This window comes from Pinus tabuliformis, chromosome 6 (assembly GCF_031772625.1).
Source record: "Pinus tabuliformis cultivar Carrire ecotype Pingquan chromosome 6, CPIR1, whole genome shotgun sequence".
In the NCBI taxonomy this organism is placed as follows: domain Eukaryota; kingdom Viridiplantae; phylum Streptophyta; class Pinopsida; order Pinales; family Pinaceae; genus Pinus; species Pinus tabuliformis.
In genome coordinates, this window is record NC_142292.1 from 830615296 (window position 1) to 830631230 (window position 15935).

Genomic DNA, 15935 nt, shown 5'->3' on the forward strand with positions numbered 1-15935 from the left:
CTTGCTTTCCTCTTGGTGACTACTATTCTCGGTTTCTTCATCAAAATATTATACTTCAGACTTATGAATTTTCTCTTAAGGGATTTGTTCTTTTCTTTCAGTGTCTTATTCTTTTTGTACCATAGACCAAGATGGAAGAGAATGTTAAAAAAAATTAGTTGGTTGGTGGAAACACTGGAAACTGCGATCGTGGGCCGATGAGGATCGCCTAAGCTGCTGCGCTCGGCCCTGCTCCGCGAGCTCCGCTCCAGCAGATCTAATCCCTGGGGCCTCGTCCCTCCCTAGGTAGCTGAGCGTGGGTGAATCTTTTTCCTAGCTGGTCGCCCAGTGATCGCCCGCCCTTTTCTCTTTCTTCCAGCTGCGGCGTTTAGGGTTAGAGCTGGATCTCCATGGAGGAGCCGGATCCTCCCCCAGGATCTTCCTCCCCTCCTCCATCCTCTGCTGTTGAGGCCTTCAGGTCCTTGTTGGCCTCCCTTCCCAAGAAGAAAGTTTTGGAAGCCGCTAAGTTCGTTAAAAGGCTCGAAGACATCCCTGAGATCGCCCTTCCCCCTGAAGGTCCGATCCAAGTAGCTCTTTCTTTGTCGGAATGCGCCCTAGTGGGTCATTTTACAGGTCTCTGGCCCTCTCCTAAATCAATAGAGAACTGGGTCTCCAGAAACTGGGCTCCGCTGATCAAGGGCAAGGTAACTTCTTACTTCCTCAGAAGAGGATACTTCCTCTTTGAATTCTCAGAAAAAGAGGACAAGGATCTCATTTTCAGAAATGGACCCTATTTCATGGGGCCTCAAGGGCTGTACCTGAACAAATGGATGCCAGATTTCGACTCAACAATGGATGTACCTTCAGCAGTCCCAGTATGGGTAAGACTCCCCAATCTTCCGGTTCATTGCTGGAACTGGGACTCCCTGAAACACATCGGGAACACCCTTGGGAAATTCATTGACAGGGCCAACAATAGAGACCAGTATGACTGCACCAGAATTTGCGTGGAGGTGGATCTGGAGGTTGGTCTCCCTAAAGTTGTCAAAATAAGGGTGGGCCCGTGGACACATATTCAGAAACTAGACTATGAGCAGCTGCCGTTCAAATGTCGGAAGTGCCAAGTCTACGGTCATTTAGCTAGAGATTGCCCGTCCAAAGGGGTTGAAGATAAAGGGAAGGAGGAAGGATGGAATCAGGCGAAGAGATCCAAATCTACCTCCAGGAAGTCCGCAAATTCTAGCATCAGAGCACCCCAAATAGCGCCTACTCAGCAGCAGCCCATGGGAAGTCAAGGGAACATATATGAGATCCTTGCAGAAACCATAATTTCCCAGGAGACAGAAACCCCAAAAGAAGTCTCCCCGCCTAAATCTAAAAGTGAGCCAGAGATTTCCAAAGAAAATATGTCTGAAGACGAGGAGGAAACCCAAGAATCCGAGGAGTCGGAGGAAGAAGGGGAAATAGGGGACTCACAATCCACCCCCAGAAGATCTACAAGAGGCCGAATGTCAACAAAAGAAAAAAGGGAGCAAGAAACATACAAAGACAAGCTCCAGGGCAGCCAGCCTACGCTAGAGAAACTTCTAGCAAAAACTCCGAAGACGAAGAAGACGCAAACCCAGAACTCCAAAGGAGCTCACCACAGCAAAAGTAAATAATGAAGATTGTCCCCTGGAACTATAGGGGTATGGGATCCAAAGCCAAGGAAGAGGCGATGAGAAGTCTGGTAAGGCAGGAAACCCCGGACATCCTCCTCATCCAGGAGACTAAGATGGAGGAATCATCCTTCCTCCAAGCAAGTAGAAAGTTTTGGAAAAAAGACGGAGCGCATGCAACCTCGGCCTGAGGAGCTTCAGGAGGACTTGGGTCGCTCTGGAATCCAAATAAGTTCTCCCTCATTTCTAAAACCCTAAATACTCATTGGATATTGTTAAAGCTGCAGCACTTAGAATCTAAAGAAATTATTAGTCTGGTCAATGTATATGCTCCTAATAATGCAGGTGAAAAGAAATTATGTTGGGACTCCATCAAAAATCTGGCAGACCGGGAAGATTTGGAGAACATCATCATTGCAGGAGATTTCAACCTCACCCTCCTGCCATCAGAAAAGAGAGGAGGCAGTATTGTCAGAGAGCCAGCGAGAGAAACAGTAGAGGATCTCATGCAGGATTGGGACCTGATCGATATCAAGCCTTCCATCGGTAAGTTCATGTGGTCAAACAAAAGGACCGGGCCAGGACACATAGCGGCAAGATTGGACCGCTTCTTAGTACAAAGTTCCTTCCTACTCATTGGATTAGAAGCTAGATCGCGCATTCTGCACAGCAGTACATCAGACTACAAGCCTATCAGCCTGGAATTGCTGACCTCTAAAGATCTGGGACCTATTCCATTCAGATTCTGCTCTCTCTGGATCAAGGAGGCAGACTTCATGGATAAGGTAAGAGACTGCTGGAAAAACCCAGTCAAAGGTTCTGCCTTCTCTGTGTGGGAAGAAAAACTCAGAAGAGTGAAAGCCATGCTAAAAAATTGGGCCAGGACCTTGCCCAATCCAGCTGAGGAAAGCAAAAAAACTCAATCAGAACTGGAACGACATCACCTTCAACTTGAAACAGCTGATATTTCAAAAGAAGATCTGGAAAAGGAGGCCAAGCTTCAGCAAAACTTCCACAAAGCATGCATGGCCGAAGAAGAGTACTAGAGGCTCAAATCTAGAAGTCTTTGGCTTAAAGCCGGAGACAGGAATTCCTCCTTTTTTCACAAACAAGCTCAAGCTAGGAAAGACCGGAACTCTATCAGAGAAATAAAAGAAGAAAGTAGTGTCCTAAGGGACTTTACAAGCATAAAAAAGGCAGCCTCAGAGCACTTTGAGAAACTGTACAGGGAAGACATCAGAGCATATCAAAATTTCAGCCTTCTAGATGCTGTTCCTAAGCTCATCACATCCAAAATAAATCAAGCTCTAGAAAGAAAAATCACGCTTAAAGAAACCAAGGAGGCTCTATTCGCCATGGACCCGGATAAAGCCCCGGGCCCGGACGGTTTCACCCCAAGATTATTACAAACTTGTTGGCAGATTATTGAGAAGGAATTCCTCAAAATGATCCAGAAATCACAGGACTGTCAGAAGATTGGAGGCTGCACAAATTTGGCATTTCTTGCCCTTATCCCTAAGGAAAAAGGGGCAAACACCTTCACCAGATTCCACCCAATTTCACTATGCAACATTGGGTACAAAGTGATCACCAAAGTGATAGCAAAAAGGCTGAAAAGATTCCTCCCAAAAATCATCCCAGACAATCAAGGGGGATTCATCAAAGGCAGATAGCTAGTGGACAATTTCGTGCTGGTCCAGGAGGCAATCCATTCCAGCCAACATCGTAAGGGCAAAGGTATGGTCATAACTCGACCTAGCTAATGCCTTTGACCGTGTTAGTCATAAATTTTTGTTTGATGTAATGTTTAAAATGGGATTCGGGCAAGGTTTTATAAAGTGGATAAAACCTGTATTTCGGAGCCTTGGATTGCTCCTCTGGTGAATGGAAGGGTCGTTGAGTTTTTCAAAGCCTCTAGAGGACTGAGGCAGGGGTGCCCTCTTTCACCTCTCCTTTTCGCCATTCAAGCTTCTGTTCTTAGTTTCTATCTGAATAAAAAGTGGCAAGATCATGCTATCACCGGGTTGTGCATTGCAAGAGGGGTGAAGCGCATCAATCATGCCCTTTTTGCTGATGATACCCTCCTTATGGGAGCTGCAACTTCTCAATTAGCTATCAACTTCAAAGTAGTTTTGGATGAATTCTGCAAAATCTTAGGCAGTGAGTTAAACAAGGGGAAATGTCAGATATTTTGTTGGAATATTCCTGCTTCCACTGCAAACTCCATAGCTAGATGTTTGGGTTTTACTGCCTCCATTAGTTGGTCCTCTTTCAAATATCTTGGGCTGCCAGTCTTCAATAAGAGGGCGTCAAGCAAAGACTGGGCTCCTCTCTTAGATAAATTCAAAACAAAGATGCAATCCTGGGGCTCCTCTTGGCTTAACATCGCCGACAAAGCTGTGCTCGTCAAAGCAATTCTCAACAGTCTTCCGATCTTCAAATTTGCTGTCCTCCTGGCACCAGTGGGAATTATAAAAAAGATGGAAGAATTAATCAGGGGTTTTTTCTGGAAAGGAGGCAAGCAAAATGACAAGAAATTCTCCCTAATTAGTTGGGAAACAGTCACAAAACCATATCTCGAAGGAGGACTAAATCTAAAAGATCTGAAGGCCAAAAATCTTGCTATGGGAGCCAAATTAGTATGGAAAATAATCGCTCCTAATCCAAGCTGGGCTCAGATTGCATTATGGAAGAAGTACTTTAGAGGTCCAAGGCTCAGGTGCTTAGACCACCCAAAAAACTCGCTCAGAACGCACTTCAGCAATCTCCTCAATAGAATCGCGCCGATGATTAATAGTTATGCTCATTGGGTACCTGGAAACAGTAGGAAAATTCAGTTATGGAAGGACAAAATCATGAATCGATCCCCTTTGGAGCAATTTTACAACACTAATGAATTGGTTGGAGGCAGCGCACATCCATACTCTGTGGGATATTTCGGAATGGAAAGAGAATTATTGGACGGGCTGGAAGCGGTTATCAGTGCCCATCGACCTGGAAAACGATTGGACGGCATTCAAAGCCCATCTTCATGGACTGGCCCCCCTCCACGCCAACAGAAAGGACGCGAGAGGCTGGGAGAATAGTCGCTCAGGATATACTGTTAAGCAGGGTTACTTCAAGTTTTTAGAGCGCCCCCACGTCCCTCCCAACCCAGCTCCCTGGGCAGGGATATGGAACTTCCCGTCTATACCAAAAATTGATCATTTTTGCTGGATTCTCAGCCATCAAAAAATTCTTACCGAGGACAGACTTCAAAACAGAGGATTTAATGGACCGTCCAGATGCGTTCTTTGTAAGACAAATTCTGAAACCGCTCTCCATATAATGATTGAATGCAACTTCACAATATCTGTCTGGCAGGAGCTGCTGGACAATTGGAAACTCGATCTCAATTTCCCCACCTCAGTTCAAGAGTTGTTTGCAGGCTGGATGGCCAAATATCCAGGTGTTCAATCAAAGAACAAAAAGATCAGAGCAGCATGGAGTGCTTTGCCAAAATTTACTAGTTGGCAGGTTTGGTTAGAAAGGAACAGGAGGATATTTCGAGACAAAATAGAATAGTAGCTAATTCAGTGAAGTGCCAATTAAGCGAGTGGTTAGAAGGCATAGATGACGATTCAAATCTTAGTCAACATGACAGAGAGCTGGGAACTGCTCTTAAGCTTAGCTTCCATAAACCAAGAAGCTCACCTCCAGAACTTGAAGTTTGGCAAATCAGGAAAAATGAGATCGAATTCCAAGAATGGTTGTCCAAACGATCAATTCCATCTCTATTTTTTTATGGAGCAGCTAAAGGAAATCCAGGGAAGGTTGGGGCGGGAGGACACATTATCATGCCAGACAACATTTCTTCTCATAATTTTGCCTGGGGGCTAGGCCATACATCCAGCATGCAAGCCGAGGCGCTCGCCCCTCTTGCAAGGGGTAATCTTCCTCAAGGAGTTGGGAATTCGGGAAGCTAACATTCTTGGAGACTCCCAAGTTATCATAAGAGCTTTGGTGACCAACTCCAACCCTTCTGATCTGCACCTAGCCACTCTTCTTTCCAGAATCAAAATCATTTCAAAATTGCTTCGCTTGACATATTTTCATGTTCTAAGAACAAATAATAAAGCAACAGACACCCAAGCAAACATTGCAGTTCACTTAGAAGCTGGAACTGTTCTCAGAAACAAGGAATTTCTGTGGACTCCTATACCATGAAAAGATATGTTTTATTGTTCCCTTTTAAATCAGTTTGTCTGCATCTTTCATCTAGGACAATTAGCATTCAAAGATCATTTTGAAAATTGTAAAAAGAGGAAGTGGATAAGAGCAAAAGTCAATCCCCTCCTGGCAGAAAGGCATGTTGGAAAAAGCTCCTCATTTTGTAACCGAATTTGTGGCCATTGGCCAAGCAGATAATGAAACACTATAACCGTTCTTGTTAAAAAAAAAATATGGAAGAGAATGTTTTCATTCTTGGTTCTATGTATTTCATTATGCCCTTTTAATGTTTCATGCTCCTGTTTTAAGTGCTTGTTTAGTGTCTCCAATTCATAAATCTCTTGTTTGAGAGTATTTATAATTGGAGGTTCTTGTGGACTATCAAAATGAATTTATTTTTCCTGATTTGAAGAGGGCGCAGTGGCCTTTTATGTAGCTCTCTTCTCCAAGATTCTATATAAGCATATGTTTCCTGTTGGACCAGGTGAATTTTGAGTGTTCTTCTTGTTGGACTAAAAATTGGTGACAAAATGGTTGGTGATGGAGCCCTTGGCTCTTCTTCTTCCTCCAGATTGACAAATTATGTGGACTGTCAAGATGGTTCCTTCATTGTTTTATTGAGTCTTGCACTCCTCCTTACAGTGGATTAGGTTTTAGTAAGAGGAATTTGCTTTTGAATTTTCATGTGTTTTGTCTTCGCTTACTTTGTTTCCTTTGTTTTTCTTTTGGGTGTGCTTTCTTTCTTATCACTTTCTTCCTTTCTTCTAACATTTTTATTTTTGATATTCTCTAATACATCTCAAAGGGGGGTTTCATCTTTTGAGGGTTGATCTTGTTGTGGAGGTAGGTCATCATTAGGGTTTATAGATAACCTTCTTCTACTTCTATTTACTTTGCTGTTGGGTTCTTCCTGTTCTACCTCTTTAAAGTGGTTTATGACTAAGAAACTTTCCCAATCATCTCCTATACTTTTGAGGTGGGATTCAATCAACATTTTTATTAAACTGTGATGATACATGGTATTCTCAATAGATTTTATTTTTATCTGAGTGTTATTGGTCTTTTCTTCAGACTATTGAGTAAGAAATAAGGCAAATTAATTTCATTCCCCTCAAGGAAATGCATCATCAAATGTACATGATAGAAAAACATATTACCAAATCTACCTTCACAAGTAATAAATTTTTGAATGACCAACAGTAAATTTCTCCATTTGTTTTTAAGAGTTGTACTTGGGATGCCTTTCTTAAAGATTGAAGTGTCCATACCTGGGTTTTTGAGAAATGTTTTCCATTCACTTCCTTCAATTCCTCTATTCTTGAACCATCTTTCACCAACCCTAGGTAGCCCAGTTACTTTTTCTATGAAGTATTATATCAATACTATCTTCACATCTCCAATTTCTGCCTCAACTCCATCAAATGCTCGAGCAAAGGACTTTGTAACTTCTTTGTCATAGCCGTTAATTTTCTCTATAAACTCCAACCATTGTGCCTACTGTAACATCTGTCTAACTTGTGGATAACCCTCCATGAATTTCTTCCCATCTGGCTCTATCCTCACAATAACCCCCATGTTGGAGAAGTCTTAATTTGCAACTGCTTCTTTTGACAAGGTTATGGAGCGAAAATGGCTTCAGAAAACAGAGTATGGATGAGAGCGAAATTGTCAATGGAATGGAGTGAAAAGGGTTTCGGGAAAACAAAGTATGAATGAGGGTGGAATTATCAATGGAACAAGGTTTATGGAGTGGAGTATATGTGCAATGATGAGCGGTGAATGGGCTTATGTGCAACTTCAATGACAAGACAGAGTATTTATGGTTAAATTGGAAGTTGGAATAGTAATGATTACTTTGAGTGGCGGTAGCAACGTCTATTTTATTTCATAATCTAATGTTTCTTACCTTTATTATTTAATCTAATATTTACATACCTTTAGATTCGTGATTCTGATGTTTTGATTGATCTTTGTAGGTTGTCCTTTGATGCCTTCAACTTCAATCTTGATCATCTTCTTCATATGCCAAGATCTTCAATTGTCCTAGTTGATTCCTGCCAATATCAGCTACAGAATTTTGTTAAAGATGCAGATTCTCAATAATTATATAGCTTCTTATTTTGAAAATAAAAAGAGTGTTACAAAGAACTAGAACAAGGTTTAAAAAGAAAATCTAGGGTGCCAAGAGTACTTGGTTTTCATCCTAGATTTTTTGTATAAACATGCCAACAGTGTTGGTTTTCATGTTTATACATTTTTTATTTTTAAATAATATATATATATATCTATATATATATATATATATATATATATATATATATATATATATATATATATATATATATATATATATATATTAGTTTTTATTTTTTTTAGAAAACAAAAGTTTTTTGCGAGTCAAATTGGAGAGGAAGGAGAATCCTTCCTAACCACCTTCAAATCAATATTGTCTTGCAGATGTTTAACAAACTCCTCCCTTGTAAATGGTTTGTGATAAATTCTCAATTGATGACCATTTACAAGGAAGGTCACTTTTTCTTCATCAATGGTTCTAATCCTGATTGCACCATTATCAAAGACAGTTTCAATCTCATAAGGCCCAAGCCAATGAGTTTGAAATTTTCCTTGAAAATCTTTAAAGTTTGAGTCAAAAAGTAATGCCCAATCTCCTGGCTGAAATTTCCTTTCTTTTATGAACTTGTCATGCCATCTGGATCTTTGTTGTTGAACTATGTTGGTTCTTTGAATAACATCTTGTCTCATCTCATCAAGTTCATTCAGTTGCTCCATCCTTTGTTTTTGTGCTTCAAATAGATCAAGACCCAATTTGACTGTTGTCTTGAAGGTCTTTACCTGGAACTCAATAGGAAATAGGACTTGCTTCCCATAAACAATTTCATAGGGAGTATGTCTTGTAGTGTTTCTCCATGTGGTACGATATGCCCATAAAGCTTCTGGAAGCTTTTCTGCCCAATCTCTTATATGCAGATGCACAATCTTGGTAAGAATTGCTTCAATTACTTTATTGGTGGATTCCACCTGTCCATTTTCTTGTGGATGATATGGAGTTGAATTTCGATGTTTGATTTTATATTCCTTCATTATCTTCTGTACCAACTTGGATGTAAATTGAGTACCTTGATCTGTCACAATTTCCCATGGTACACCAAAACAGGTAAAAATATCCTCGAAAAGAAATGAAACTACAACATTTTTAGTAGCAAAAGGAAGTGTTTTAGTTTCTACCCATTTTGTAACATAATCAATACAAACAAGAATGTACCTTTTTTGTCTTGATGGTGGATTAATTGGACCAAGAAAATCCAAAGCCCGTTTCTCAAAATTTTCAATGAATACCTAAGGTTGTAAAGGCATTTCATCTGAAGGAACAAGTTTTCTCATTCTCTAACAACTGGCATCCTTAAAAAGGGAAGGCCAAAAATATCCTAAGAGAAGGACTTTGTAAATAGTTATTTTATAAGAGAAATTTCCTCCACATGGTTCATTGTGACAAGCCTTTAATATCTCTGGTACTCCATCTTCTCTGACACATCTCTGAATGATTAAATCAGGTCATGTTTTGTATAACTCTTCATTTATCCATGAATAGAATGCACTCCTCTGAATAATCTTTCTTTTCTCTCAAGGAGAAAAATATAGTGGTAACTTCCTTGTAGCCAAATAATTAGCAATATGTGCAAACCAATGAGATTCAATAGATACTGCAAAAATATATTCATCGGGAAAATTATCTTCTACATGTACATTATTATTATCATTTTGAATCCTAGATAAAAAATCAACAACTGTATTTTTTTTTCCATGATCCAAAATAGTAATATTGAATTCTTGTAACAACAATAACCATCTTGTAATTTTGTCATTAGTGATTGGTTTATTCATTAAATATCTAATTGAAGAATCATTTGTATGTACAAAGTTTTCATAGCCACTGATGTAATGTTTGAATTTATTGTGGCATGGACAACAGCTAAAAACTCCTTTTCTGTTACAGTGTAATTTAACGCTGCAGGAGTCAATGTTTTACTGGTGTAGTAAATGGCATAAAGAGTTAAATCCTTTTGTCCTAATACAACTCCTAAATTTCTTTCTAAAGCATCAGCCGAAATGTGAAAAGGTAGTTTCCAATTTGGTCCTCTTAGAATGGGTGCTTCAGAAATATTTTCTTTCAATGTTTCAAAAGCTTTTTGGCAATCAAAATTCGACATGAATTCACAATTGTTTTCGGGCAATTTGAAAAGTGGGGAGGCAATTTTGGTAAATTTTTCTATGAATCTCCTATAGTAACCAATAAATCCAAGAAAACTTCTAACATCTCTTTGACAAGTTGGAATTGATAATTATAAATAACTTCTACTTTAGATGTATCCACTCTAATTCCATTCCCTGAAATATGGTGTCCTAAAACAATTCCCTCAATAAACATCATAAAACATTTTCATGGCTTAATGAGAGATTTTCTTCTTTAATATAATGAGAATTTTTTCCAAATTTTTAAGAGCTTCTTCAAAAGAAATTCCATAGACAGTAAAATCATCCATATAAACTTCCATACATTGATGAATTAGATCAAAGAAAATGCCTAAAACTGCCCTTTGGAATGTTGCAGGTGCATTACATAACCCAAAAGGAAGTACTCAGTAGTCATAGGTTCCCCATGGACAGGTGAAAGTGGTTTTATCTTGATCTTCTGGAGCTACTTGGATTAGGTTATATCCAATAAAACCATCCAAGAATGAGAAATATTTCTTTCCTGCCAATGTATCTAAAATTTGATCTATAAAAGGAAGTGGAAAATGATATTTTAAAGTGGCTTTACTCAATTCTCTATAGTCAATGCATACTCTCCATTTTCCATTATTTTTAGGAATAATTACCAATGGTGAAACCCACTCACTATCTAATATTAGGTAAATGAAATTCACATTTAACAATTTTTATAATTCCTCCTTAAAAATTTCCCTTAAATTTGGGTTCATTCTTCTCTGAGGTTGTCGGATTGGTTTGGCATTTTCTTCAATGTGGATATGATGTATGCAAGTATTGGGATCAATTCATTTCATGTCAGTGTATTCCCATGCATAAGCAGAGGAATGTTCTTGTAATATTTTTATTAGTTCTTTCTTTTGAAATTCTTCCAGATTATTATTGAAATTCAAAGTTCTTTTTTCTAGAAAGATTTCTATGAAAGAATTACCAAATTTTTCTGTAGAAAGTAAAGACAATTGATGAGATGATAAATATTCAATATTACATTGTTCTTGAAAACTTTGATATTCACAATATGAGGAAGGCTCATTGTTTTCCATTAAATTCAAAATTTGAACTTCTTCATCTATTTGTGAAGTAATAAAGATTGGTCGTATATCATATCATCACCTATCCATTTTTCACTTTCTACCTCTATTATTGTTTTTGTAGGAGGATATAATGTGAGTTTCTTTGTTGAACTTCCATCAGAAATAAACATATCACCAGATCTACAACTTATAAAAGCATCAGTTGTAGCTAACTATGGTCTTCCTAGAATCAATGGATGTCCCCGTAAATTATTCTTAGGTGTTAGAATCATAAATTCAAGAGGATACTCCCAAGAATCTAAGGATACAAATATGTCTTCTAATATTTTCTAATTGCAATAATGTAGGTGTATATTGAAGATTATGAAGTTTCAATTAATTCATAGTTGGTTTACTCGTGATGTTTATAGCTTCTCCTAAATCAATCAGTGTATTTGGAATTTCAACACCATTGATATGTGTTTTTACAATGGGACTTCTTGGATTAAGGTATTTCTGAATTGTATTTTTTCCCATCATGATATTTGCAATTTTCCAACTAACTGAATTCTTTTCTCTTTCTTGTTTGTCTTTTAATACTTAACTCCCTAATTGTCTTTGCAAATATTGGTATTTCTTTGATAGCTTGTAACAAAAGAATTTTTATGAAAGCATTCTTAAGTTCATCTCTCATATCATAATCAGGCAATAAAAAAAAAAAAATCTACCCCTTTATCATTTTTCAATCTTTCAGGAAAAGGTGGTGTTTGAACAAACACTGAAGGTTGTTCTATGATGGGAGTTGATTTTATTGGAATATCATCAGAATGTGCAGGGATGGTTTGTTTTTGAGATTTGTCTTCTTGATTTAGAGATTTCTCTTCCTTAGAGAGATTTTCTTTTTTAGATTCCTAAATAACAATTGATGGTGACTTCTTTTCCAATACTTTAACAAATCTAAGTTGGACATTGTTTAGATCTAATGGAGTTATCATGTAGGTTTGGAAAATGTTTCCTTCCATATTGTAAATAGGTTGTGAATTTTTATTATTATTCGAGTTTGGAAGTGATTGGGCAGGCAATTGATTTTGTCTTTGAGGAAATGGTAATGAAAGTTGTGGATTTGGATTCTGAGGTTGAGTTGGTTGAACAAGTTGAGGAAAATATTGTGGTGGAAAAACAGGGTAAGGTTGTTGATATTAAGGATATTGAGGGTATTTTCCATAAGGATTTTTCCATCCTTGTTCTCAAAGTTGAGGCCAAGATTTCCAAGGCATGGGTGCAGTCCAATTGCTTTGTGATGGTTGTGCAAATGTTTGTGTTAAAACCTTGACTCATATTTGGTTGTGAATTTTTCCATGGTCTCTTAGTGATCCAAATGGATCTCTAGACACCAGTGGCATGAAACAGGCTTAAAATTCAAAGTGGCAGGAAGTCGATTAACTTAGCATCAAATCGAAGTGCTCGTCGCCCTAATTCCAACGACGCAAATGACACTCTAATCCAAGTATGTATGAAGAAGATAGAAGCCGTCAAAGTTTTGGGTTGACTTACCCATGTGGTAGGCTTAAGGAGGGTGCAATTTGGCAAGAATCTGGCCAATTTTCCAGGCAAAATTGTGGGTCCATTAATTTGTCTAATATCCCTAAGGTTTTAGAAAATTTCTAAGATTGGTGGAACCGTTATTTATAATTTTAAAATAAATAAAAAAATATAAAATATAGAAAAACATGGGGCGGGCGGCCATGACCCCGCTGCCCCCGGAGCCACCATAACAAAAAAGTTATATGAAATGGGGTGGGCAGCCATGACCCCGCCAACCCTGGAGTCCACCAACGAAGAATGTGAATATATGGTGGGGGCATGGGCTATCAACCCCACCACCCCTCCACCTCACCTTTGATACGGAGCTACCGCCGGAGATTTGGGGGAGCGGGCCACCGGGATCGGCGGACCCACCTCTGCTTACACACTACACTCACCTTATACGGAGGCAATGGCGGAGGTTTATGGGAGCAGGCCACCAAACCAGTGGACCCGCCTCCCATTTAAATAAACTATAATTGTTATGCATTAAAAAAAGGGAGGGGCAGGATTTGATCCCCCGACCCCTCCTCAACGAGTTTCCTTGTTTGCCAATGTGCCCAACAGTTCTCCACTGGTTTATCCACCCACCAAATATTATATCAAGCCTTTTGCACAGTCTGCCCAGGGGAAAGAGAGCACGCACATATTTCGAGACATATGAATTACAGGTGGCGGAAATGTGAGCAGGCCTGTGACAGGGGGCGGAACCTTGTCTGAGCACATTTTCCAGGGGGTCAGTTTTGGTCCAGTGTCAGAATTGGGCAAGTTTTATAGCAATTTTGCACCTCTCGGCGACAAGAACTCAATGGTGATGCCAATCTCTGCAACAGAGCTCTCCACTTTTCGTCCATTTTCCAGATTGGAGGTATAAGACTCCTTTTTCTAAATGTTGATTGTACTCTTCTTTCTCATGCCACTTAATGAATGAAGGCCTCCCCATTGATTGAGCAGGGCCTGGAGACATAGTCCAAATTGGACGAACTTCATTATCAAGTCTCTTGTCTTCTTTCATGCTTTTATGTGTTTCTCCTCTTCTCTCATGTGCACATTAAATTTCTACGGTTAAGCTACAATTTATCCATGTAATTCTATTAATACATCTATAAGCAAAAGATCTTGAATCAAGTGGTATCAAAGCAGGTCTTTGTAGATCTGAATGCATGTTTGTATGCTAACAATAAATAGGCTCCGAAGAGGCGAAGGGAAGCTAAAGTCTTTCCATCCCGAAGCGGGTCATGCACATCGAAGGAGAAACATGGTAGATGAAGAGGCTCATTATGAAGAGGAACGCAACTACCGCAAAACCTTCTATACAATGGCAAAAAAGGTCTATCGGTTTCCTTCAAGGCTAGAGAAAGCAGAAGAGAGAAATCCAAAATAACAAGGTTCAATGCATGGAAATGGTGGAGAAGAACCCCCTCCTTCTCCTTCCACGAGTGAAAGTTCTTCTTCCTCTCATCACCATCATCATAGAAATTCAAGGGATACATCTATGAAACCTTTATTTAAATTAGATGACAAATTTGATCTTCCCATGTATAACAATGAAAGTAATGCAGAAAAGCTTAATAATTGGATTAGGCAGATTGAAATATACTGCAGGATTCAACAGATCGAAGATGACGAGGCAAAGATCCAGATGGCTTCTCTTTGGCTGAGTAGCACCGCTCTCATTTGGTGGGAGAGAAAATTGCGAAGCAGTAAAAGTGTTGGTAATATTCTTTCCTCATGGCCCAGTTTTATTTCTGCATTAAAGGAACAATTCTATCCCTTGGGTTATAAGCAAAAAGCCTTAATGGATTGGCAATACTTAAGGCAAGGCAAAGGTCAGGATGTTCAAAGCTTTACCGAGGAGTTTAGAAAACAAGAACTTAATTTGGGCATTGCACTTGACTCACCTGAAGTAGTAACTAAGTATATTGGATCATTACATAGTTACATTAGAAATTCATTATTATTGTTTGAACCAACTACTATTGACTCGGCCAGTGTAAAGGCCATTCATCTTGAGAACAAGGGAAAAAATGAAAGAGATGATCATTCCAAGAAACCACCTTTCAAACCTCCAAATGGAAAACCCAAAGTGAAAGGAAAGGGAAAGGAGAAGAGGTTGACATCAAACAAGAAAGATGAAGGAGAAATGCCTTATTGCACTCACTACAAAAAGGAAGGTCATGACGACGATCATCGTTGGAAATTGTACCCAGAAAGGAGACCAAAGAAGTATGGAGGAAAAGGCAAGCCGAAGGCAGTGGCAACTATGCAGCAAGACCTTGGATCCGATTCTAGAGATTAAGCATTCATCACAGCAGCAGGAACAAAAGGTACTCTTACACCTCATGTTAATTATGAATCACATGAAGGCACTAGTTCAATAAATGAGTCTCTTCCTAATGAACGAAAGAGAATTGAGTTATTTCATATTAGAGTTGTCATAAATCATACAAAAGTGGAAACTCTATTTGATACCGGATCCCAAGAAAATTTAATTTCAGAGTCTTTGGTAAAGAAGCTAGGCTTAGAAACCAAACCACATCCAAAACCTTACCCGCTTGGATGGATACATGATAAAGCAAAATTGAATGTAACTAAGCAGTGCAAGGTTAAATTTGTGATCGCTTCTAAGTTAGTGGATGAGGTAGAACTTGATGTGATACCATTGGATATCTGTGGCATGGTGTTAGGGAGTCCATATCTATATGATAGAAAAGCAATCTTCTTCCGTCATGAAAACAAATACCAAATCAAAAAAGATGGGGTAGAATATATTGTAAGAGCTCATCAAACTAGAATCAAAGCTAGCCTTGTAAGTGCAGGAAAAATGAAGAGGTTGGTGAATTTTAGTAAGGATTGCATGCTTATGGTTGTAAGGGGGAAAGATGCAGAATTATCTGATGCTTTTCATGGTTGTGATCATGTGCATAAAAATGAATTATGTGAATCAATTTCTAACTATGATGAGATGTTTTAGGAACCAAGGGGATTACCTCCGAAGAGGGAAATCCAACATGAGATCCATTTGCAGCATGACGCTCCTTTACCAAATATTGGCATGTACAAGATGTCGACTATTGAGATGGAGGAGATCAAAAAGCAGGTGCGGGAACTATTGAACCAAGGGGTCATCAGACCGAGCACTTCTCCTTGCAGCTCATCGATTGTCTTAGTGCCGAAGATAGATGGCACATGGAGGATGTGCATG

General features: G+C 39.0%; 1 protein-coding gene across 1 annotated transcript; it reads left to right on the plus strand.

Annotated features, from left to right (window-relative positions):
• The first annotated feature begins 776 nt into the window (after window positions 1-776).
• On the plus strand, window positions 777-2683 carry LOC149261404 (uncharacterized). Its single transcript, XM_089369014.1, has 2 exons — window positions 777-1359; window positions 1983-2683. Exons 1-2 carry the CDS (start codon window positions 777-779, stop codon window positions 2681-2683), a joined length of 1284 nt encoding a protein of 427 aa, XP_089225140.1.
• The last annotated feature ends 13252 nt before the right edge of the window (window positions 2684-15935 follow it).

Excerpts from the sequence above, each read along its gene's own strand:
- LOC149261404 (XM_089369014.1), top strand. The coding sequence starts at position 777 with ATGGGGCCTCAAGGGCTGTACCTGAACAAATGGATGCCAGATTTCGAC. Across the intron at positions 1,360-1,982 it reads CTCCCCGCCTAAATCTAAAA|GTGAAAAGAAATTATGTTGG; the intron begins GTGAGCCAGAGA and ends CTAATAATGCAG.